The following is a 23,614-nucleotide window of genomic DNA, read 5'->3' on the forward strand; positions in this document are numbered from 1 at the left end:
CTTCTCTCATCCTGTACGGTATATAGGCTGTTGTCAAAAGATAGATGGCTGTTCACAAAAAAATACTTTTAGTATAACAAAATAACTGTAAAGAACATTATATAGTATTATACAACATAGCATAATATAATATAATATATATTAATACATAAATATATGATATAGTACAATATTAATATAATGTAATGTAATATTATTATAATATAGTAATATAATATTATATACTATAGCATAATAATTTAATATAATATTAAATTATTTAACATAACATGTTAATATATTATGATATAATGTGATATAATATTATATTTATAGTATAATACAATAATAAAGATATAAAATATTATAATTATTAGCATAAATTAATTTTTCATCCTCTCAATAACTATGGTATAATATAACATAATATTAAATTATTTAACATAACATATTAATATTATGATATAATATAATATTATATTATATTTATAGTATGATATAATAATAATGGTATAAATAGACATTTTGTGTAATTATTATATTTTACTATAGATATTTTGGTTAAAAAATATTATAATTCAAAATAGCTTTTTGATAATTTCTAAAAGTGTTTTTTTTCGACGAAGTCCAAAATAAAGTTTATCCCAAAAAAACTATTTTTTAAAAATTTATCAAATACTTTTATTTATCTAAAAATATTTTAGAGAGTAAAAATTATTTTTTGCCCCTCAAAAATTTTGGAAGGAGAGGATAGGTCACGGTAACTCCTGAATCGGTTCTCCGTGGCAACAGCAGAGCCCATAAGCTCAACCCGCGCCCGATCCAAATAAAAGCCCGCAGACCACTCGCAAATTTTTAACCGGCGGCGGGGGTATCATCGCTGGATTCCCACTTCCCCGCAAGAAAGCGCAGATCCTATCGAGACCGCGGAAACCCAGGACATGGCCCCGAAACTCTCCCAACCCTTCCATCTACCGATCCTCGCCCTCCTTCTCTCCTCGATGCTCGCTGCGAGCCATGAAGACCCAACGAGGAGAACCATGGAGGAGTTCTCCGGCTACCCAACTGATCCGCCTCACTCTTTCTTTTCTCTCTCCCCTTCTTCATTGTCCGTCGACAAGGAGAGCGTGCAGAGGCAGGTAAGAATGGCAAAGAATCAGTACAGCTATATCTCACTCCAAATATTCCATTAAAGGGATCGGTGTCGGTAAATTTATTTGGTATTCGGAGAGTATATGTTTGGTTTTTCGCTGAAATTTTGTGAGTACAGCTTCGGAAGTGGATTTCATTTGATTCTGGATGTTCTGCAGATAGATGAGCTCTCGACCTTTTCTGACACTCCTGCGCCATCAGTGACTCGTGTCTTGTACAGCGAGAAGGATGTCTTGGCTCGAAGGTATCGTCAAATGATCATTGGCATCTGGATTGGATGTATATTTGGGATGATCGTGAGGCCACAACTCGTGATTTGAAATCATTCGAAAAATAGTTAGAGCTGCAGTTTATTTTATAACCTTATTGGCTTTTTTTGGAGAAACTGTTTTCTTTCTTGTTCTTGGTATGCGAGATGGTAATGGTAAATCTGCTGATGTGGAGACTTCTGACCTCTACTGACTACGTGGAGGATTTAGCAATTGAAATCTGAGTAGGAATAACAGAATTTTGCTGTTAAACCTGTTCTCCGGTCAGACTCTCTCCCTCGCTTTCATTTTATGTGCTGGAGCTACTGCTTTGAACTCCAAGTAATAATGGAACGACAGCTCCCTCCATTAGTTGATTTGTGCTCGTTTGAGTTGTTTGGTTCTCTAAGAGTGGGAAATCCTTGTTGGGTTTTATTGGGGTATGCATGGAGCAAAGAGAAGGGGATCTTATTGGGCATAACTTGGAGGTGTAAATCAAGGTAAGAATGGGGCTGGGAGGTCTGGTAAATCATAATTTAATGAAATGTCGTAGATAGTTTTGTTCAAAATCTCATAAAAACCAAAGTCAAAGGAGTGTGATACTATTCTGGCACGAATTATGTTTACAATATCATTTTGGCGGGATCATGAATGCAATAAAGATCTTTAACAAGGAGGAAACCTGATCTCTGTTTGTATTTGCTCAGGACTTATATTTTGATACATGCCTAAGATGTAATCTTGAAAGTCAACGATTTTTCTTCTTCTTTTGAAACAAGTTACTGGAAGTCTTAAATTCAAAATTTAGGCTTGATATGTAGTTTGATCAGCAAACCTCCTCCCCCAACCCAAATCTTCCGAATCCAACCTGCTCACTTCCCGTCCGACTCCTTTGCATCTCTTGTTCATGAAATATGCATATTAGCTATTTTATGCTCACTTTCATTTAGACTTCTATCAGCAGATGCTGCATTCCATCTTTGGTCCATTATATATCTTATGCTGACCATCTTATCCATCTTCTGCATGCATGATTCGCTTCTCTATCTTAGGGTCCAATCCTCACTCCAACATGTCTTAATATCACACCCGGCTCTTAACATCTCTTTAATCCATTCCAAGTTTCCTGCAACCACTCTTTTCCAGTGGCTCTTCACTCCCTTGGCCTTTAGAAAGAAGTATGGTGTCTAATTACTTTGCCCATGAAGAAAATAGAATGAAGAAGACACAACTTCCAATTTATACAGAGACTTAAGGCTCTTAATTCATCAAATTCCGAGTGTTATTTTTGTATAGAAAAATGGTAAATAGTAGAGACATTTTTATTTGGTTTCTGTACTAGTGTAACTGTTTCTTTATGTAGTATAGTGCATGTTGACATACTTCCAATGATGCATACTTTTCTTTATCCGTATACTCTGTTGTTGGCTCTTAATGAAGTCAATCTCAAATTTATCTGCAGGTATATCAAAAAACTGATGGAGCAAGCTGGTCTCTCTGTTCGTGAGGATGCTGTGGGTAACATATTTGGTCAATGGTGAGTTCAGAGTAAATGTTATCCTTTTTCCTGCTGACTTATTAACTTGCTTTTAGAACTTCAAACATAAGAAAATTTTTCTTATTATGAAAACCTGATGTTTCCCTTTCTCGATGATATATTATTCATCCCATTCAAATTTAATGATAGAAAAGCTCATCTTAGAATGTAACAACAGAGAGAAGTTTGTATTTTGTAACAAATGAAATCAGACTACAATGTCTAAAGCTTATATGATTAATCTTACTAATCAGTGGAGACTTGAATAGCAATTTTTGCACTTCTGAGTGTCACTACTAAAATGCTTAAAATTTCAAATAGCTTCTTCTTCTTCTTCGTTTTATTTTCCTCTTCACTTTTTGCTAGGGTGAAGATGGTTTCAATCCAAACTGTTGGCCTTGCAATAGGTTCTGCTAGCTCTAACACTAATTGTTGGACATAACTTTCTTTCCATAAGCAATGCAAACAATAAATTTGTCTTGAATACATTTTACAGTTTCTGTTTACATTACTCTCCTGTTAAGTGCTGTTCCTGATTGCTTTGTACCGTCCTAAGCAACAAGGTTGATTTGAACGCATTCTACTATTTAGATGACATTGCAAATACAAATACAACACATCTATATGCATTAGTTGATGTACAATAACAATATGATTTCTGTAGTCATGTAAGTCAACAATCGCCAAATTTAGTTGTTCTTCTACACAAAATATTGGCTTCTAGTTGGATAAATTGTAAATGACAAACTTGCTAAGGAGATGATTAAAATATACTTCAATGTGGCCACTAAGTGCATTTTCCTCTGTTCCAACAATAAGAACCAAAGGTTATGGTAGCTATGACCCCATTTACCTACCATCTTCTTATCTCTGTCCACTTTTTTCTGATTAGCGACACACTACACTAACCCTTCTGCTGCCTTAGTGCCTTAGATCTCTCTATCATGCATACTTCCAGGCTATTTAGTCCTTCGTTCTCTTTCTCATTACCAAATCTCCCTACTGTTCTCTCCCTAATTTTTAATTTAAGAGCATGTTTTCTATGTTGTCCCTTTCACTCCTTTTGTTTCCATGTTGCAGCTTTTGAGAAATATCCGATCATTTTTTTTCTCCTTCAACATTGGTGTTGCATTCTCTTCTCTTCCTTTGAATCCCTGTAGTTATAACTGGATCATATCCTTACCACTACTAGTGGGGTCTTTCATTACCACCAAACATGAATTTAGATCAATTTCCATACTCTTTTATTACCCATGCTATCCCTTGCTTTCAATAGCCAACAAGCATGCTCCATAGCTTTCAATCTCATAAGTTTGTATAAAGCACGTTTATTTACTGGATGGTCATTGTTCAGTTTTATATAATAAGGATACAACATGCATGTATTGTATATAGTAGAGCTAGTATGGACGCCTGCGCAACAACTGCAATAAGGTTAGTTCTACCGGATAACTTGGGATCTCGATGCTGATGATCTGAGCCATTGGATGTGGTCTACTATCCTTAAATTGCTTATTGTCATAAAAATCATATGATTTAGAGATCTCTAGCCTATGCATCCAATGGTAAAAAAATATGCATTGCTTGAATTATGAATTTTGGAGCATTAGATACCTTGGCTAAGAATCTCTAAAACATATGATTTTTGATATTAAGCAGTTTAGATACAGTAGATCACATCCAATGGCTTGGATCATTGGTGTTAGGCCCTTGGTCATCCAGTAAGGAGTGCCTTATTACAGCTATTTTGTGGGCACCCCATATTAGCTCCATACATGTATGTATATATATATTACATAGATATGCATTTACATATGCATGCATGCATGTATGTATATGTGCTTCTTGATGTGTGGACTTACACTTTCTCACGCTCGATATGATTGGGCAATTCTTAGTCTATGTTGCACCATAAAAGTTCTTTTATTCTCATTGCTGTATTTAAGATTGGAAGTTGGGGTCAAAAATTCATTTCATCATTTTATCTGGAAGAAATATATTTCCATCTACATCTTAAAATTCTCTTGCACTGATTTTGTATTTGCTAAATGCATTACTCATTAATCAAATTTTTGTTATTTTTTCCTTCCAGGAGCGGTTCTGAGCCAGCACTTGCAGCAGTTGCTACTGGTTCTCATATCGACGCCATTCCATATTCTGGAAAATATGATGGGGTTGTTGGTGTTTTGGGTGCAGTAGAAGCAATTAATTTGCTAAAAAGGTGTGCAATTTTCCTGATTGATTTATTCTCACATTAGTTGTTGAAAGATGAAATAGAAATGCTGGACCATTATGAGCTGGCTATCTTTCCTTTTCTTTTTTCTTTTATCTCTTGAAATGGTTGTCTGCTTATCTTGATTGCAAGATATTCAAAATTAGGGTTCTTTGAGGTATGTGGATGGAATCTCAAATTCCAGCATGTAAAATTATGGAGATAAGTCATGTCTATAATCTCCAGATCAAAATGCATGTATTTTCATGATACTTGATTGAAGAGAGATCTGGTCATTATGAAGGTCCATAAATTATGACATAGAAATAAATTTTAGAAAAGAAAACTTGCAGCTAGAGATAATAGGAAAAGACCTTACAGCAACACATGTCAAATATGTGGTGGGTCATGATAATGGAAAGAGGCCTTCAAGCCTCAAATTGAGCTGAAAACAAGGGCATGTCTAAAAGTTGTTTCAACAAGGCATGATGGAGTTCTATCAACTACTGCTTTAAAAACATAATTATTACCACTGAATTTCAAGACATATCAGCCAGAGCAACAAATAACCAAAAACTGATAAGATATGCATCAAACCACTATTAATATTACTGGTCATCGAGATGCCAACTATGGAGTTTGATGTGATCTGCAACAAATGAAGGAACATCAACAGACTTGGTTTGATCTGGACAGAAATCGTGAAAGGATATTAAGGAAGTCGTAAGGGGGCAAGGCAAAAGAATAAGATGAATGAAAATAAGTGACCATGGATAAACATGATCCGAATCTAGGTAGATAGTCTTGGTTAGGCTATTTTCAGACTCATAGATAACTAATAGTGGAACATGAGATCCTATGAAACCTGAGCAAAGTAGTCCAAATTCACATGTGCAAGAAAAATGGGCATACATATATGTACCCTTCAATGGCTTCAGAGTTCAGGCCTTGAAATGTTTCAGTCAGGGAAGCTAGCTGGATGTATTTGTTTCATTGCTAATTGCTACTGACCCAATTCACCACAAACCGACAAAAAAGAAAGGCAATTTTAGCTTTGTATCAAAGATGCAATGACAGACTCAGGACTGAAGCTAAGGCTCTATATGTTGCGACAAACTTTTTGTCATCTAATTAGCAAGAAAATTTTTGGATTTTATTGGAATATTACATAACTTTGCCATGGCAAGCGCGATCAGAAAACTATGATGGGTTGGAAAGATTTTTATAGTTCAATAAAAGAGAAATCCCATGAGAAGCTGAAGCTCAGATGGTGTCTTTGAAGCTAGTACAAAGAGTTTGGTTAATCTCCCTTCTCTAAGTATCAAGCAGCTATAAAAGCTGCTTTCATATGGGAAGAATTGACTTCAGTTGTATGAACTTGTATTTGAAAACTGAACCCAATTATTAGATCCCTCACCTTGCTGGATTCTCGCACTTATTTGACATTCAATAATACTTGCATCATTTGACATATAGAGTGGGTATTAGCTTTGGTTATAGGAGGGGCTCTAAGCACTGCTGAACTTTCTATGTAAATTGAGGCCAGTTCAAATTGGAACAAGAATATGTGCATTAAATTATTTATACTATTTTTGATATTACTGATGTTGACTTTAGTTCTTTATCAAGGCTGAGACACAGTCTGCTTTGTTCAGCAAATTAGTTTAGCTTATAAATTATTTCTATGGAATATTTAACAGGTCTGGCTTCCAGCCCAAGAGATCATTGGAGGTAATTATGTTCACATCCGAGGAGCCTACACGTTTTGGAATTGGTTGCTTGGGCAGGTCTGAACTTTCTCCTTTTGGGAATAATAAGATAAGTCTCCTGGTCATGTTCTTCTGTATTCAGTCTGCAGACTCAAGAACTCTAATATCCATAAAATGTGGCTTTGCTGACATCAAAACCTGTTTCTTTTCATCATTTATGGCTTTGCTGCATGAGTTGAGAATGTGACATCTGAAGGCTTGCAATGAATTGACATTTATCTCATTCCATATTTGAAATGTGCAGCCGCTTATTGTCAGGGAGTGAGACATTAGCTAATGCTCTTAAAGAAACAGTTGATGGTCAAAATATATCTTTCTTTGGCGCTGCTAAATTTGCTGGTTACAACATACATGAAGAACACTTGTCAAATGTCTTTTTGAAGAAAGGCAGTTATTTCGCTTTTCTAGAATTGCATATAGAGCAAGGCCCTGTTCTGGAAGACGAAGGTTGGGTTCTTCAATAATCAAATCCATATAGCTAGTGGCTCCAGTTAATCCTCTTAATTGCTTACCTTGATGTTAGGTGTTTCAATTGGCATTGTCACTGCAATTGCTGCACCTGCAAGTATCAACGTGGAATTTGAAGGCAATGGTGGTCATGCTGGAGCTGTCCTTATGCCAGCAAGGTTTGCATGCTTTCATCTTCTTCCAACCGTTTTGTGTTCCAAAATAACCAGTGAATGGTAGGCTTGGTCAAAGGGTTACATATGACATTGCTTATTACACATTGATTGGCATACTTGTACATTGGTAACATGCCAGCAGCATATCTGCCCATGCCCCATTTTTTACATGAAGAAAGCAAATCAGGTAGTCACCATACTGTTGCAATGAAAAGCTCTTTTTTGTCGTCTTATCTCTCTTCTTTGAAGTCATTGTCTCTTTTAGTTGCATTCATTTTCACATAAATATTATTGTTTATGAGAACAGGTATTCTCCATCTATATAGGGCAGTCCATAGAAAATCATCAAACTTGTATCATTTATTATATTCAGGCAATTTTACTTATATTGATAAGCAACTGCAGGGATCATGCACTAGAGCAAAAAGAAAGATTTGAGGCCCCCATTTTCGTCTTGTGATTTAAGTTCCCACTTAATAATTGTTTTCAGGACCTGTTACTTCTGTCTAACTGATTTACCTGAAGACTGCTAGGACTCGTTTATGCTCAGTGCTAAGCTCCCAGAGTGGATGATGAATTATTTTCCAGTCCCATGCTTTGACTTATCATCTCAGCAATCTTGTGAAGCTCCTGTCTATTGTCACTAGATTATGCTTTATATTCACAATTCACGAGTAAGGAAATTTTCTTAATTATATATGTTTCAGAACACCAGCTATTGCTACTCCTTGTACCCTTCTCATCTCATCTTCAGCTGGGCTTGGATATTACAACAGTTGTTGCAGTAGATGGTTCTCTTTCAGTTGAAGGCTGTATTAGTTGACACCCATCTTCTTAAAAAAAACAATATAATCATTTCTCATTCTAATGTGGATTCCGATAGCTGTTACGGAAGATATAAAATAACATTCTTTAGCTTATTTGGCTAGTCAAATATGTCAGATTTCATCTTCATATGTTGACAATTTGTACCTGAACAGCTATAGTGCTACTTAAACAGAAAGGGCTAAATGCCTATGGAAATCAGTGTGGGATGTACTACATATGAATAGAGCAATATGATTTTTTTTTTTTTTACTTATCCATTACAGTCATGTAAAAGGAATTATGTTGCTTTTGTGTGCTTAATGATCTACTTGTTTAATACATGGGTAAGATCCACTGTAGATTTTAGGAAGGGCTGGTTTATGTATCTTCTTTTCGTATCCTCGTTGTAAGTAATTTTGTACATCATATGCTTAGGAGAATAATCAAACTTCCTTATCTTTTTTCTGGCGATAATTGAACTTCCTTATCATACTCAGGACTTCTGCCATTTTTTATGTTATTTTTTCTTCTGACAGGTATATACTTTTATCTAGTATTTGGCAGACCCTTTTTTTGGTAGTTACTTGCACATTCGCTAGAAAAAGAATTATGCTCTGCAATCTGATAAATCTTCAAGTTTTTTCCCTCTCAGTTACTTGGTGTCAAAATTTCCTACTTCAAAATATTATATGTTTATAGTTTCACCTAGGAGACTTACAGTCTCATCTGTGACTAAAATTATAGGTCTCCTTAAAGCTGAGCTGTTAAAAGTGGAATTATTCATATCCCATTCGTATATGTTCTGCTAATTGAAGTGCTAGTAATTGTGAATACAGAAAAATATTCTCCATTGTTTCAAGTCTATTTATATGACTTTAGTTTGGATGCATATAACAAATTTAACAATCTTTTGATTGCATCATTAACAGAAATGATGCAGGACTTGCAGCGGCGGAGTTGGCACTAGCTGTTGAGAAGCATGTGCTAGACTCTGGATCTATAGACACTGTAGGTACTGTAGGTATGTGCCTTTAACATGATTTTGGAAACATATTCCTAATTTCTGCAATTTGTTATCAAATGCAGAGCTGTCTTTTAAATTGTCATCTATAGAATCACTGGTGGAAGTTTTGATATGTTATGTCGTCTTTTCTAAATCTTCTGCTTCTTCAAGGTATTTTGGAGCTGCATCCAGGAGCAATCAACAGCATTCCAAGCAAATCACATTTAGAAATTGGTATTCCCCTCCATTTAGTAGATATATCTGTCACTGATTGATTCAATATAATAATATTTCTTTCTTCTGTTTTTAGAAAAATGTTGATGTTTTTTTCTTGAGCGTATACCCTGATCAGCTTTTATTTAATGCTATTACATTTTCCTTATAGCCCCCTTAGGCTTTCTCTGTACTTTCTTTTGTGTTTTCTTTTCTTTTGTTCTCTTTCTTTCTTCTATCATGTTGCACTTTTAAACTCTCTTACACTATGTTGCAACAGAATTTCTTGAAGAAGCAATTTTAAAGCTCTTTTGAGTAATCCTAATATCTGATTTTTTTTATGATGCCAAATGCGATACCTACAGAAACATGAGCAGTACCAAATTTTGTCTTTAGATTGCTCACTATAACAACCTTGTTCAAGAAGTGTTCTACAGAAATTCAAGTATACTACATATTACCTAATTTGCTTAATAAATGATTCAAAGAAAAAAACACATTTTAAGCCATCAGAACCATAGATACTAAATCAATGCTGTTTTTTATGTACAGTAATTCTTTTTAACATGACCTTAGTAGTGGAAGGTAAATGTTGAATTAACAAGCATGCTGGACTTAGATAGTACCCTCTAATGCCACATAGATGACCCTGGGTCAGGCACCTTATATTAACACCAAAATGATCATAACTGAATAAAGCAAGAAAGATATCCAGGTACTTTCTAGTGCGTTAATTATTAGCAAGCGCTCATACATTTCTTTTCCATAAAGGAGTATTTCTTGAAATTATATCCAAGTTCTGCCATTTACTCTGGTGTTCTAAGTCATTTTCTGGTCAGTGAAATTACTCATCCCATGTATGTTTCCTTTGTCATACTTAGATGTTATGACTGAAGGGAACTGTGTAATGATTTTGAATACCTAATTAGCTTTTTTTCCCCCCCTCATTTGATATCTCAAATGTTGCTAATATCTTGAGATTGATGTCCTCATCTTTTATCCAGATACACGAGACATTGACGAGAAGAGAAGAAACTCTGTAATTGAAAAAATCCATCAATCTGCAATTGATATAGCTAAGAATCGCAGAGTTAAATTATCAGAATTCCAAATTATAAATCAGGATCCTCCTGCCCTTTCTGAGAAATCAATAATCAATGCCATGGAGGTTGCAGCGCAACATTTGAATCTTAGTCACAAGCTTATGATCAGTAGAGCCTACCATGATTCGCTCTTCATGGCCAGGTAGATAAACCTATGCTTGCAGTTACTTTTGCTCCTTTTTGAAATAAGTTACTGCATAACTAACTTAGTGCTAGTAATTAAATTTTGTTTGACCACTTATTTTTCTTGAATGTTCTCACATTCCATTCAACTGCTTCATTAGCTGTTCACATCTGTCTCATTTTTTGGCAGTGTAATTCATGTTTCTAGAGAAATGTTAGAGTAGATCCGACCCTGGAATCCCCTATTATTGGACTCCCTTATCAACAAGTTACTACCGATGACCTGCAACCCCTATGGGGCCAGTGTGTCAGTAAAACCATGTGGGAGTAAGAATTTATAAGATGTGCCAATGTAGAATTAATCATCACTTAAAGAGGTGAAAGGCAGAGAGGTTGCAACTATGATATCGCTGGCTAAATAATAGAACAAAAGGAAAGGAATCTTTTAAATGCATTACCTTATTCTCTAGTAGTCCTAGAAGTTCGCAGAAAATATCTTCTTTGACGGAAATATTAATTGCTTGTATGGAATTTTCCAAAAAGCTAATTAAAGGTTCTTCTCTCCAATAGTGAATATTGACACATGGATTTAAGATTTCCAATGCAGCAATCATGACATAAACTATCACAAACAAATTTTTACCATCAATTGGGGTCACTCTGCTCCACTTGCAAGACTAAATTAGCAAATAAAATATTCAGTGCAGCTTTGTTACAAGAAAAAATTCTGGGGTTAATATTACCTGGACGCATAACACAGGCATCAATGTCCAAGCGTATTGTTATGTAGAAGCATTCCCTTTGAATGCATCTATTGTTTCTTTTTTCCCCTCTTTCCTGCTTAATTTTTGTTGGTACTTAGCAATCTATGCATTTAGCAAACTGCCTCTGGATTTTGGAATATATGGGCAATCGCTTGGGAGTTACTGCAGGCAGCTGATTCTTAACAATCAATGTAATGAACAATGCCATGAGATAATTCTGTATTCCCATTAAATTTATGCTTATAAGTTACTCTCAACATCATTTCTAGAGAAGAAGCATAGATGTGTTTAAATGTCTAGCAGATGTTTTGGAATGTATGTGAAAATTGCAGATCTAGTGTTCTTGTTAATGCTTTTTAATGGTTTCTATGTACTTGCTAAAAGCTAACTGTGCAACGAATGCACCTGCAGAATATCACCAATGGGCATGATCTTCATTCCATGCTATAAAGGTTTGCACTCTATACCACCCCTTGCATCATTATTTTTCTCATTATGAATAGATGTATCATTAGAAATTTCCAAGGGAACAAAAGGAAGCACAGGGTTAACAAAAGACCTTTTAATTAGCCTTAGGGAAGATATAAGAAAATGATAAAGAAGATCAGCTGCTTAACTACCTTTGCATTTTGAGAATATGCTTAACTACCTTTTCATAGTTAAACCAATCTTCCTCTCTCCCCAAACTTTTTTTAAGTGTACTTATTTATATTGTTGATAAATGTCAAACTTTATGTTTCCAAAATCCGATTGCACATGCTAGTATACTGGTGTATGTGCCTGACTGCCTGTATGCAGGAGGATGTGTATATGGTTAAATTCTCTACCGCAGGGTAATTTAGCTCTGTTTCTTGGAGGCTTTGGCTTTACCATATCTAGTTTCTCAAGCTCATTGAATAACAGTGCAAAGCACCTGTTGCAGCCATATTTTTTTCATGACCTGTAGTATTGCTTGTTGCAGGTTTCAGCCATAAGCCTGAAGAGTATGCCTCAATCGATGACATCGCAAATGGGGTCAAGGTATTAGCCCTGACCCTAGCTAAATTATCACTAGCTACATATTGTGGCGCCGCATAGCACCTGCATATATATGTTTAATGGATGTAAGAATTTAGATTACATTGGAAGAACTCTGTAGTACATGGCATGTAGCAAACTAGCAATTTTGCATTTCGGGTGTTACACCGAAATCTGAGGTGCATGATGAAATAAATACTAGCTGGCCGTTTACATCCATTGGAAACTAAACTTGGTTTTTTTGAGTTATACTTGAATGGGTTCTGAGACTGGAATCCAGGAACATGAAACACAGCTTCTGATTGAAGAAGAGTGATAGATATCATGAAACCAATCTCTAGATTGATGAGAATGCTGTTCTATATTCCAACGAAAACGGATAGGAAAAAGCATATTCTGGACTGTATCACTGCGGCATCCTTAACAGAAAGCAGATGGGTGCAACAGACATGGACATCACTCTGTTTCTGGAACGGATGTAACAAGCAGCAAAGGCATTAGATTGGATGGCATGTAGTTTTGCGGTGCATAGAATCAAACAAACTTGTATAAATCAAAGATCATTGCTATGTATGCCCTAGAACATGCCAAACAGCAAATTTAACCATCGAAAATTTTCCAAAAACCCTAAGTAATATCTTTTTCAAGTATATTTCCTGGCGCATGGTAATTTCCAAATCAAAATCCAGACTCTTAATGAAGTTTAGGTACTACCTAGAGCATCATCATGGTGCTATCCACCATTCCATTGCACCTAATTGGAATGCAGATGACTCTAATGAGGGACATGTGACTCCTAAATTGTAGATTGATAATTATTTATTGGATTTAAATTTTGTCAAACATGTGTCAATCAACATCACAGCATTTGCATAGGATAACATCATCAAACCACGCAATCTAGGTGTCCAGCAACTCCTGCCCCCAGCCCAGGACGGTCTATTAGGTACGATTCGACTGAACTGGATGGATGAGCAGGTTACACTTGCCTTAGAAAACACCTCCCATCTAAAAAGTGGAGATTAGGGTATGATCACGGAGGTGAAACTCTTTTGTCAAAAAGGTTAGCAAGAACAAATCAAAGATGGGTGCGCAATTATTAAGCTGGACTCCTTTCGCCGTGAGACGGCCATCACTTTTTCTCACGGGATAACTACGGCGACCAATCGCAGTCCTCTACTCTCCGAACCTGCACCTGTTGTTTCACCAATATTTGTGGTTGACGTTTTAGAGTTTTTTCCAGACCTCCATTTCAATCTGGGACGGTCCAATTAGTGGCCTCATAGGAGCTTTCGGCAGACGATAAGGCGAAATCGCTTTCACACCGGGCTTCATATCGAAGACCCAAGTGTGGGCTCGGTAAAACGGCGCCCAGGTGAAATTTATCCACTTCCCCCGTATGGCGGGCACTGGTCGTACGATTCCCCATCCTGCAGCTGACGTGGCTGCCCTATTCCCTCAGCAACAGCTGGGTCCCACCTAATCACGATCGTACGGCCTCCACTTCCCGCCAGCCAGTTTGGTACACCACAGACGTCCATATCTAAATCCCCGAACCAAGAGAGGGTATCTATCGACGGCTCTGATCTACTTAATTTTAGGCGGTTGGCGGGTATGATCTGGGTACGAGTAAAGGAAATAAGGGGTATTTTAGCAATTTTGGTGGAAGTTGATCGGTTTCCGGCACGATTAAGAGGATGAGATGGCGTGCGTTAAAATAGTTAAGTGGGGTTAGTTTGTGTCGGGTGATCCGGCGGATTAGTAGGGGGATACAAATCACAGGAAGTTAACCTCCGTTCCGTCAACCAGAAGTCTGTCAAATGCAAACGTCCGGCAGACGGTAAGCTAACCTGCGCAAGAAACGGGTTAGCACCGTTTGACTCGAGCGCACGACCGGGCGCGACCAAGCGACTACGGTTTGACGCCTACGACTGGCCGTCAGTTGACGGCGTTAGAGCCGGGGAGCTATAAATTTTGCGACACGGCCACAGGGACCGTCGTTCTTCCGGGGGCGGCGGAGCGAGGAGGCGGACGCGGAGGAGCGGGCGGAGGAGAAAGGAGGAGGCAGAGGGGGAGGGTTCTTGGAATCGCGTGATCGCTCGGAGGAACTCGAGATCTCTGTCGGATTGGAGATTCGAAGAGCTGTAAGGATTCCGTGGCGATTTCTTCTGTTACTATCGTTGTCTTTGGGTTCTTGATCTGTTTAATTCGATAAATAACGCAATGCACGAGCGATTCGATGAAGAAAAAGGTGGAAAATCCATTGGTGGAAGTTTGGGATCTGATGCTTTTTGTTGGTGTTACAGGCAAATTAGGTTGAAATTCATATTTTTCTCTCCCGTCCATTATTCTTTTATTTTCTTAAAAAAAATCTTCAGTATATTTGATTGGTTGGTGGGAAGTGAGTTAGGTTTTTTGAATTCCACTATTAATATATATATATTTTTTTTTTGGGTGGGGGGGGGGGGGGGGGGGGGGGGGGGCTGATTGATTCTTTGTTATCTGATAAAGATCAGTTTTTTTGTTGATTCAGTTGGAATGTTTTCAATTGGAATGTCGTTTTCTTTGTAATATAATAATTCAATATGACATAGTCTGTTATTGCCTTTAAAAAATTAAATAATGTAATGCCAGTTGTGTCCTTTCGCTGCCTCCCGTTTAATATTGTATCCATTTTTTTTCTCCTGATTGCTGTATTTATAATAAATAAGGTGATAATTCAAGCATCCTCATCGGTTTTTTACTTTTTCTTTTTTAAATAAATGGATGCATGAGCTGTTATTTTCATCAGACTGATTTTATACACTGTTCTTCTTTGCATTCTATTTGTCCGGATCCATGTAGAAGTGGTTCCTGTTAAGGTAATGCTTTCAGCGTGATGTTTTCGTCTAGCAATGCTCTTAGCCTCTTTTATGAAAGAATGATTGCATGTTCTTGATCGATTCTTGGATGGCCATCGGTTCTTTGATTAATTTAACTTCCCTTCAGAAAAACCCTCATAGAAAAGAAATGCTAGTTTTGATGAAGTCAAGTTATGATAGTATAAAAGAAGAATTAGGATTTTATCTTGTTTTTCTCTGGAGATTATTTAATGTTTCAGAATGAGGAGATCTTAAATGTGATGTGATAGGCACCATGCTTGTTGGACCTGTTTTGTTTACAATTGATGATGTGTACATTTTTTGGATAATTCTTCAGTCACATACAACAGTATTTTTAGATTATCTGCAATTGAATGTAACCATTTTCAATCTTATTTTAATATTTTGTTCTGGTCAACAATTATTCCAGTTACAAGTTAGATAGGTTATACGTATAAAGCCCCTGTGCATGAAGGGGTTGAATATGCTCTGTCATCTTATGTTTTGTGGAAGCTGCATATAGCTACAGGTTCAAAAATAATTATCCCTTGCCCAATGAGTTGTGTCTTTGAATTCCTTTTTATTTTTCATAAATTTTCTTGATTCATTTTTATTTCTTGTTTGGATGGTACGGAGCCACATGATGAATGTACATAAGGACTAAATTCTTTGAAGTACATTCTTTTAATTACTTGACTAAATTTAATCACAAACATTCTTAATTTTCAGTTTGCAAACTCTATACAACTGTTTGTAGTTCCACTAGATTAGAGTATTAACAGGTATTTCCTCTGCTGCAGCCCTTTTTTTCCCTCACAACTATATTGTTCTGAGGTGAAGAAATGTTGATTACTCAGTGTTACGAGTCTTAAAAGACTGCCGTCGCTTATGGAAACCCAACTACCTTCATGAAACAATTTGATAGAGTTGCACGAATGGAAAGGAGGTTCCATACTAATGGGAATTTGTAGTTCATGCCAACCCAAAAGTATGGGGGGTCAACAGCATTGTTTATATTACATTTTTATTGTGTACAAAGTTATGCATAATTTACTTTTCCCTCAAGAAAAAACATATGTGGAATAAATTCTGTTTGAAGATCATGACTGTTTACTTTTACACAAGCTAGAGGTGAACATTGAGATACCCTTGTAAACTTCTTATTATATTGGGGTTTGAGGATTTAGTCTTGAGGGATTACAATTTTGTTTTTGGCATGGTAAAGGTAGATGCCTTAGATTTCTAACTGAAGTCAAACTGCAGAAATTTAATTACAGCATCATTTGCATTGTTCTGAGTTCATAAATCTGCTGATTAAGTTAGACACTTTCTTTACATGTTACGATCATAATTTGAGGAAATAGCAAGCATGGGATCTTTCAGGAGGTTTGCAACATTCAAATGATGCAATATGCTATGGTGTTTCAGATTGTTAGGCTCTTGCAATTTCTCTACTGGGCAGTACAAAAACCTTTTTTACATTTCATGACCTCATAGTCTATGCCTGTTTGAGTGGTTAGCTGTCATGTTTGCAGGATATCTCCCATGAGGTGGGAGTCAGCTGCAGAAAGAGACAGTACTTTTGGAGTTTCTTGAGTCTGATCACTCCTGCAATATGAAGGCAATTTAGGATGCTTGAAAAACATGTTTTTAGCTGGATTTTGGTATCTGTTAAAATTTTGGATCTGGTCTGTTGGTGTTGCAGTTTTAGCTACATTATTCCCCTGCTCCCACTTCTCATCCAACTCCCACAAATTGTGGGTGGTGACCTAGTATCTGTTAGTCAAGCATCCAAACAATCCCTTTATTAATTAATCTATCTTCTACCCCTTAACTGGTTGTCTGTGTATACATATGTGTTTAGGAAATATGCTATCTATGGTTGTGTAAGATTTGTGTCAATTTTCAAGCATCCAAACAGCCCATTTATTGATTAATTGATCTTCTACGACTCAATTCTTTCGTTCTTATTGTGTGCAATTGGGAAATATGTTATCTATATTTGGTTATGTTTCATTTATATTATTTTTTTCCCTGTTCTCGATCAGTTCCTCATCTGGAATAAAATTAATATATCTGCTTCATTTCTTGCAGTGCAATGGGTAAGGAAGCTTTAGAAATGTCCACAGATGAAGAATCATATATTGTTATATGTGCATCTAATGGCAATCCTGATCGAACTGATGATATTTCCTGTAAAACTTCCACACATGATGGGTCAGATGAGGCTATAAATGACGTTCAGGATTCTCACAATGGGCAAGAAGTACCTAGCATCGGAAACTTGAATTTGGATAATGACACACCTGAAAATAAACCCATGAACCATGAAGCTCAGAAGTCACCAAATCATAAGAAACAAGTACGGCTTAACTACACTGTCCCTCAGCCATTTGAGCTTGCAACTGAAAAGCGTGCTGCCAGTGGATGTCGTGAGTTTGCAGCTGATGCAGCTGGTGATGGAGATAAAGCTGCTAAGGTAAATAATCTGCAATCAGCTAACATGCTTTGTTGTCTCATTTCTTGTATTGACTCCTTTTAATTCATCTGTCATGTCTTCGTTGATATAAACACCAGTCCTGTGGCAATATATACATCTGTCAGCTAACATGCTTTGTTGTCTTTTTATTTCGAAAAATACTTCTTGCAGTCAACACATTTCCATTTTTACTTCTGATCTTAATAGATGTTAGATTTCATGTTTGTTTTATTCCGTGATAAAGGGCTTTCTTCCATCCTCAAGCCCCTTAGTTGTTGTTGATTCTATATTATTGGATTTGAAACACCAACCTAACTTGCATAACTTCATGGTATGCTCTTAGAAGGCTTTCAGAATGCCCACCTTCTTCTGAATCTTATTGGAAGGTTGCAAGTTATAGCTTTTGAATCTCTGGTAGAAAGTGACTTATTTTAAAAGCATTTTGTTGGTATGAAAAATTGTTTAGCAGACGTGGTATATCCATTATGATGGTTGTACTTTTGCATTGCTTTACAGGGAAACTCACCTCTCACATCAAGGAAGCCTTTCCATTCTGATAATACAGTACACACAGATGAAGAGGATTCTAGCTCTGTGGCTTCTTCGTATCCTTTTTATACTTCTGTGGGGCTTATGGATATGTTAATTGTCTTACATGGGATGGTATCAACTTTTCCTGAACTATGAATAGAACTGCAGCATCTGTAAGAATTTCGAAAGCTAGGACAACAGTGCCAACTGCCCCTATTTTCAAATGCAGTGAACGCGCCGAGAAACGGAAAGAGGTACTGCCTTTTCTTGCTGTATGAAATATTCTGGTTTTTTCTAAATCCTCAACGAGAAGGTTAATATTGCCTTTCTTCTTTTATTTAGTTTTACTCTAAATTAGAAGAGAAGCACCATGCTTTGGAGGCAGAGAGGCTGCATTGTGAAGCTAGGACAAGGGTATGTTTTTTGTCTTTTCCTTTTCTCCTTCTATCAATTCTTAAGACTAATGGTGCATGAGAAAGTTCAGCTTTCTGCAAGTTCATGCCCATCCTTTGTTATCTTGGTGTTCCATTTGGTGTTGAACCTTGAATTTATCTTCTTTTGCAATCATTACATATTCTGTGGAAATTTCTGAACATGGTATTTCACCATTAAAGTCTATAGTGAAACCTTATTCTCGGGCCTTCCCAACAGTCACCTAATGCTTCAAAAGCATCAGGTGGCTCCACAGAAACAACTCAGTTTGGAACCCGGTTGACTCGGTGTGAATCGGCCGGTTTGCTCCAAGTTTGCACCGAACCGGCCGGTTCCGGTTCGGTAGGGATTCTGGCCGGTACGGAGCCAGAACCGATTTTATTAGACGAACCGACCTGGTGCGAAATCGGGTCGGCTCGACATTGCCCGAACCGAGCAGTTTGGCCCGGTTTGGCAGACATTGCTGAGACCTCTTGTATCTGGTCGCTTCACAATGCATGGTTCAAAAGGATCCTCCCACTTGCCATGTTGCTAGAACTTACTATGGTAGTCTTCTACAATGCGAGTACCATTTTCATGTTGAATGAAGATTCTTAATCTATTGTGTTGAAGGCTTGAAGCACCGACCAAGTTTATGCTCGTTTTATAATATTGGATGCCACATTTTATCTTCTTCAGTTCCCTGATTGATATTCACTGCCTAGCTTTTCAAGTCCCAGATATGGGCTATCGAGTACAATGTTTTCACGATGAGTCTTTCTACCATTGTTTGCATCTTTATGCCTTCTTCTTTGCTGGAAAGAATAAGAGTATATTTGCTTCAAATTCTTGTACTCATCAAAGGTTATGCCTGAAGTGCAATACCCAAATCTCTGACATTATTGTTCAGTACAATTTGTTAGTGAGGTTGCAGCTGAAAATTAGATATCCAGCAAATAGGTTAACATTTTGCAATGTATTCCCTGTTCGATTTATTTCACTAGTCATTTGGAAGTTTGACATTATTTGAAGACCTTGCAATTAAAACTGAGACTCCGCAACAAATTTCCAGATACTGCTGTTAAAAGAACTTACCAAATATCTATGTTGCAAAGTCACAAAGCGTTGCCCCTTTTCAAATTGTGAATATCCACCCCTCCCCGCGTCTTCTTTAAGATACCTTGCCCATTTTGATTGCTGATATGAGCCTTAAGATTTTTTCTTCAGAACAGGCTATCCATGTGTTTGCCATAAGATTTCAAGTTTGTGATGTCATTGTTTGAATTGTTTATGCTGTCTAATTTTTTCCATTAGATTAGGTCATTGAGCTTCTTTCTGGCTTACAAATATTCTTTGCCCCTTCAATTTGGTACATTATTGGTAGTTGCTGCAATAAGATAACCACATTTTTTTCCCCAACAAGCCAGAGATGTTGGACCTATCAGTCTTTTTTGACATTGCTTTTAGTTACATTCTGCATTACAATTTATCTAGTGAGAAATTGGGGATACTCCATTGAGGCCCCGTTCATAAAAGATGGCCAAAAAACATAACAAAGTAACCGCTTGTTTTATTCTGATCTATTGGGAAAGGAACAAACAGATTTTGGGCTATTGAGGAAGTAGCAAGCAGATGTAGGGAAAATATCCAATTGGAATTAGAGTAGGTGGATTTGGGCATAGTTGTCCTTTCCGCATCATGATGAGAGTAAGTGGATCAATAGTGGCAAGACTGACAATGTTGTGAATCTGGAATATCAGGCTCTAAAGTGGTTGACACATCAATTTTTGTTGTGGATTGATAAATAGTAGTTTGGTAAGCAAAGTAAGGAGTTTGATAGCTAATGAATGGTAGAGTGACACTATGTTCATCCACAAGTAGATTAGAGGTGGCATTATATAAGAAGGCCTCTTGTAGGATTAAACAAGGGGGGAGAAGATTTAGTGATACTTGTTTGAAAGTTTTGAGTTAGAATATGTCAAAACTTATAGTAACAAAGGGTGTTGTACTTCATGGGGATGAAGGTAAAGAAGGACTCATATATTGTACTATGTTAGAACAGGTTTTTATATTTGCTTTAAGATTGAGATGCTTGATGATAGTCACTTATTGTATTGCAGTTTTGGCATCATGCATTATACTTTTATCATGACATGCTTGTAAGTGGCTTTTGTAAAATTGAACCAATCAAGTTGTTGCAGACATGGCAAGTGAAATCCATCACTAATATTTTTGGTTCCCATCAATTCCAGGAAGAGGAAGAGGCAGCTTTAAAGCAACTAAGGAAGAACTTGATTTTCAAAGCAAACCCAATGCCAAGCTTCTACCACGAGGGTCCTCCTCCTAAAGTGGAACTTAAGAAGGTAATCTACTTGAGCTTCTACTTAATTTGCTATTTTTAAATTAGAATTTTTTCTAATGCTGGCTATGTTCAAGTTAAATGTATGAAAGCTTAACATACTTTCTTTTTATGGCTGTCGACAAGCCAATATTGGTGGTTGAGCAAGTCGTTAACAGCTTATCCACTGGGTCTAATTACATATTCCATGTAAGATGGGGAGTTTTCCTTCAGAGTGGTGGCTAGAATCTAGTAGATGTGGTTATATGGTTGATTATGTTAAACCTGCCTTGTTATCTATGAAAAAATTATAAAGGCCCAGAAAGTTCAACTTAGACATAAATACATGATACGAAAATGTGGTTTTCATCAGGCTGTAATGCTTGACTTGTTACCACTTTTATGGTTATTTAGTTTCGGAAAGCCTGAGTTTTGTGTTTGTCTGGTACATTATAGGCAGAGGCACATGTGACTGCCTACTGTTGAGTTTGATGTTTCAGTGTAAGTGCGTTCGTACTTTCCTAGTATATTTTCTTTTCTGATTTATGGCACCTTTTTTAACGATTCAACTGCAGTTGCAGCACTTGTCAATTTCATTATGCAATTTGAGAATGTTAATGGATTTTTCATCTTAAGTTCCTGATGCATGTAATCCTCTAAGATATTTTTAGTATTGCCTGGATGTTCTCTGATGTTCTGATTCAGTGGTGATGCCGAGATGATCCCTAGCGAGACACATGAAACAGGTTCAGAACAGATCCAGTTAAGGAAAAGAGGAAAAGGGCACAGCCCCAGTGATACTACTTCTAGATTCCATCTTTCTGTTCCTATGAAATATGTCAATTTGCTTATCAATCAGATTGTATTTGACAGAAAAAAAAGTAATCCTTGCTTTGGATTTTCCTCACTGCAACACTTGATAGCCATATGCACTGGCATTGGTTAGATTCTGGAGTTTGTCTTGTTTTAATCCATTTTTTTTATTTGTACAAAAGGTGCCCCCAACTCGTGCAAAATCACCCAAGTTTGGTCGAAGGAAGAGTTATGGCGATGCAGTCGATCCATCCCAAGTAGATAACAGCAGTGGAGTATGCGATCGGTTGCAAGGCCACAGTCTAGGCAATTATAAAGAAGCTACCAACAAATTACAGAGTAGTCCTAAGGCTGGAAATGCAATTAAAGGGAAACAGGGGCCAAAATCTGTGAGGAATAGTTCCAAGCCTCTCGCTGAGGAGGTCACAGAGCAGACAGCTGCCGATATCACTGTGGAAACCTGATTCATGAGTTAATTTTTTTTCATGTTCTTTAAATTATAATTTTATCTTACAACACGAATGGCCCTTACTTTATCCAGGACATCCACGTGTTTGTCAAAAGTTCTCCCCCCCATGTGAGAAATTCGTGACTGAGATTTTATAATGTATCATGCTGTAAATTTTGTAAGTTATAAAGTGTGATGTAACAACTGATTCTGCAATTATGTAAAAACTGGAGTGACTCTTCTTTAAAAGTGTGGCTGAGTCTCTAAGCTTTATGTCATATTTTAACGCAAGAATTCTGGGAAATCCCTCCATCTTGACGCCTTCATGGTATAAATATTTGTTACAGAAATATGGATGCGATCTAAATATTTAGGTGTTAAATGCTGCTGGCAGAATGATCTAAATATTTAGTCTTCTAATAACGATGCAAGTCATTTGGGTTTTGTTCATGCCTCAAGCACGATGCTTCTTGGTGTTGTGATTCCATGGAACTGGGTTCTCTGATTCGAATTGCTTTTCCCTTTTATATTTCTTATCGGTTATTAAGCATTTCATGTAGCAGCTTGCCATTAATTAGGCACAAATAGTTCTTCACAACAAAGCTATAGTGTGAAGAAGACCTACCAGTGCGACTACCAACAAAGCACACCAAATGGTCTGTTTTTGTGAATGGTTGATAGCGTAAAGCTTCTATCACCGCTCTGTTCCCTGTTAAAAAAATAAAATGACTACAACGTCAGCAGCGGGCAAGGGAGCGGCAATATTTATTATCTCTCTTCTTTTTTTATTTATTTTTATTTTTTTTTAATTTTTGGTTAAAAGAAGAGGGGGAAGGGATGAACCCACCCAAGACTCTATTGGGTCTTCCTTCCATCAAAAAATGTTTAATGTGGGTCGCAAATTTTTTCATGCCCTCTCTGACTCGTGGGCTTCCTCCACTGTGATCAACATACACGTGTGAGTACGTCACCCCAGCACCACCGAGACTACCAGCGAACCAATGAGCCCTTCCAATCCACGTGTCCGAGCAGGGAGCATCCAGTCTCCTCAATTTAATCGATGCCTGCGCATTTTGAATTCGAAATCACAGGGTTAAAAGTAAGGCCTCGTTCTACTGAGCTATCACCTCAGTGACATTATCTCTCTTCTTTGCCTAGCGATCGAGTACGAGACAACTGTCTA

General features: G+C 37.0%; 2 protein-coding genes across 6 annotated transcripts; both read left to right on the forward strand.

Annotated features, from left to right (window-relative positions):
• Positions 1 to 807: 807 nt before the first annotated feature.
• Positions 808 to 22,680, forward strand: UAH (ureidoglycolate amidohydrolase). 4 transcript variants are annotated; one of them, XM_088720854.1, is made up of 18 exons: positions 825 to 1,118; positions 1,290 to 1,375; positions 2,842 to 2,916; positions 5,009 to 5,137; positions 6,829 to 6,915; positions 7,142 to 7,344; positions 7,421 to 7,523; positions 9,257 to 9,348; positions 9,502 to 9,564; positions 10,548 to 10,788; positions 11,945 to 11,985; positions 12,495 to 12,553; positions 17,506 to 17,890; positions 18,407 to 18,495; positions 18,582 to 18,675; positions 18,764 to 18,835; positions 21,085 to 21,195; positions 22,166 to 22,680. In XM_088720854.1, exons 1-13 carry the CDS (start codon positions 921 to 923, stop codon positions 17,515 to 17,517), a joined length of 1,389 nt encoding a protein of 462 aa, XP_088576980.1. In that variant the 5' UTR covers positions 825 to 920; the 3' UTR covers positions 17,518 to 17,890; positions 18,407 to 18,495; positions 18,582 to 18,675; positions 18,764 to 18,835; positions 21,085 to 21,195; positions 22,166 to 22,680. The 4 variants fall into 4 exon arrangements, with proteins under 4 accessions (XP_088576981.1, XP_008813532.2, XP_088576979.1 ...); XM_088720853.1 differs by lacking the exons at positions 17,506 to 17,890; positions 18,407 to 18,495; positions 18,582 to 18,675; ... (1 more) ...; positions 21,085 to 21,195; positions 22,166 to 22,680 and adding an exon at positions 16,212 to 16,259 and having other exon boundaries at positions 824 to 1,118; XM_088720855.1 differs by lacking the exons at positions 17,506 to 17,890; positions 18,407 to 18,495; positions 18,582 to 18,675; ... (1 more) ...; positions 21,085 to 21,195; positions 22,166 to 22,680 and having other exon boundaries at positions 808 to 1,118; positions 1,290 to 1,879; positions 12,495 to 12,781.
• On the forward strand, positions 14,550 to 22,680 carry LOC103703544 (protein WVD2-like 1). Of its 2 annotated transcripts, none has more exons than XM_039114242.2 (7): positions 14,550 to 14,865; positions 17,506 to 17,890; positions 18,407 to 18,495; positions 18,582 to 18,675; positions 18,764 to 18,835; positions 21,085 to 21,195; positions 22,166 to 22,680. In XM_039114242.2, the coding sequence occupies exons 1-7, from the start codon at positions 14,774 to 14,776 to the stop codon at positions 22,445 to 22,447; spliced, it is 1,125 nt and encodes a 374-aa protein (XP_038970170.1). In that variant the 5' UTR covers positions 14,550 to 14,773; the 3' UTR covers positions 22,448 to 22,680. The 2 variants fall into 2 exon arrangements, with proteins under 2 accessions (XP_038970170.1, XP_038970171.1); XM_039114243.2 differs by lacking the exon at positions 14,550 to 14,865 and adding an exon at positions 16,262 to 16,399.
• Positions 22,681 to 23,614: the final 934 nt, after the last annotated feature.

This window comes from Phoenix dactylifera, chromosome 1 (genome assembly GCF_051530095.1).
Source record: "Phoenix dactylifera cultivar Ajwa chromosome 1, Ajwa_hap1_PhDact_Kaust_v1.1, whole genome shotgun sequence".
In the NCBI taxonomy this organism is placed as follows: Eukaryota; Viridiplantae; Streptophyta; class Magnoliopsida; order Arecales; family Arecaceae; genus Phoenix; species Phoenix dactylifera.

Bases quoted from the DNA above. Each gene is read 5' to 3' on its own strand.
- LOC103703544 (XM_039114242.2), top strand. From the start codon at position 14,774: ATGCACGAGCGATTCGATGAAGAAAAAGGTGGAAAATCCATTGGTGGA. The intron at 14,866-17,505 runs GTTGAAATTCAT...CATTTCTTGCAG, and splicing joins TGGTGTTACAGGCAAATTAG to TGCAATGGGTAAGGAAGCTT. The intron at 18,836-21,084 runs GTATGTTTTTTG...CATCAATTCCAG, and splicing joins ATTGTGAAGCTAGGACAAGG to GAAGAGGAAGAGGCAGCTTT.
- UAH (XM_008815310.3), top strand. From the start codon at position 921: ATGGCCCCGAAACTCTCCCAACCCTTCCATCTACCGATCCTCGCCCTC. The intron at 1,119-1,289 runs GTAAGAATGGCA...GATGTTCTGCAG, and splicing joins AGGAGAGCGTGCAGAGGCAG to ATAGATGAGCTCTCGACCTT. The intron at 7,524-9,256 runs GTTTGCATGCTT...CATCATTAACAG, and splicing joins GCTGTCCTTATGCCAGCAAG to AAATGATGCAGGACTTGCAG.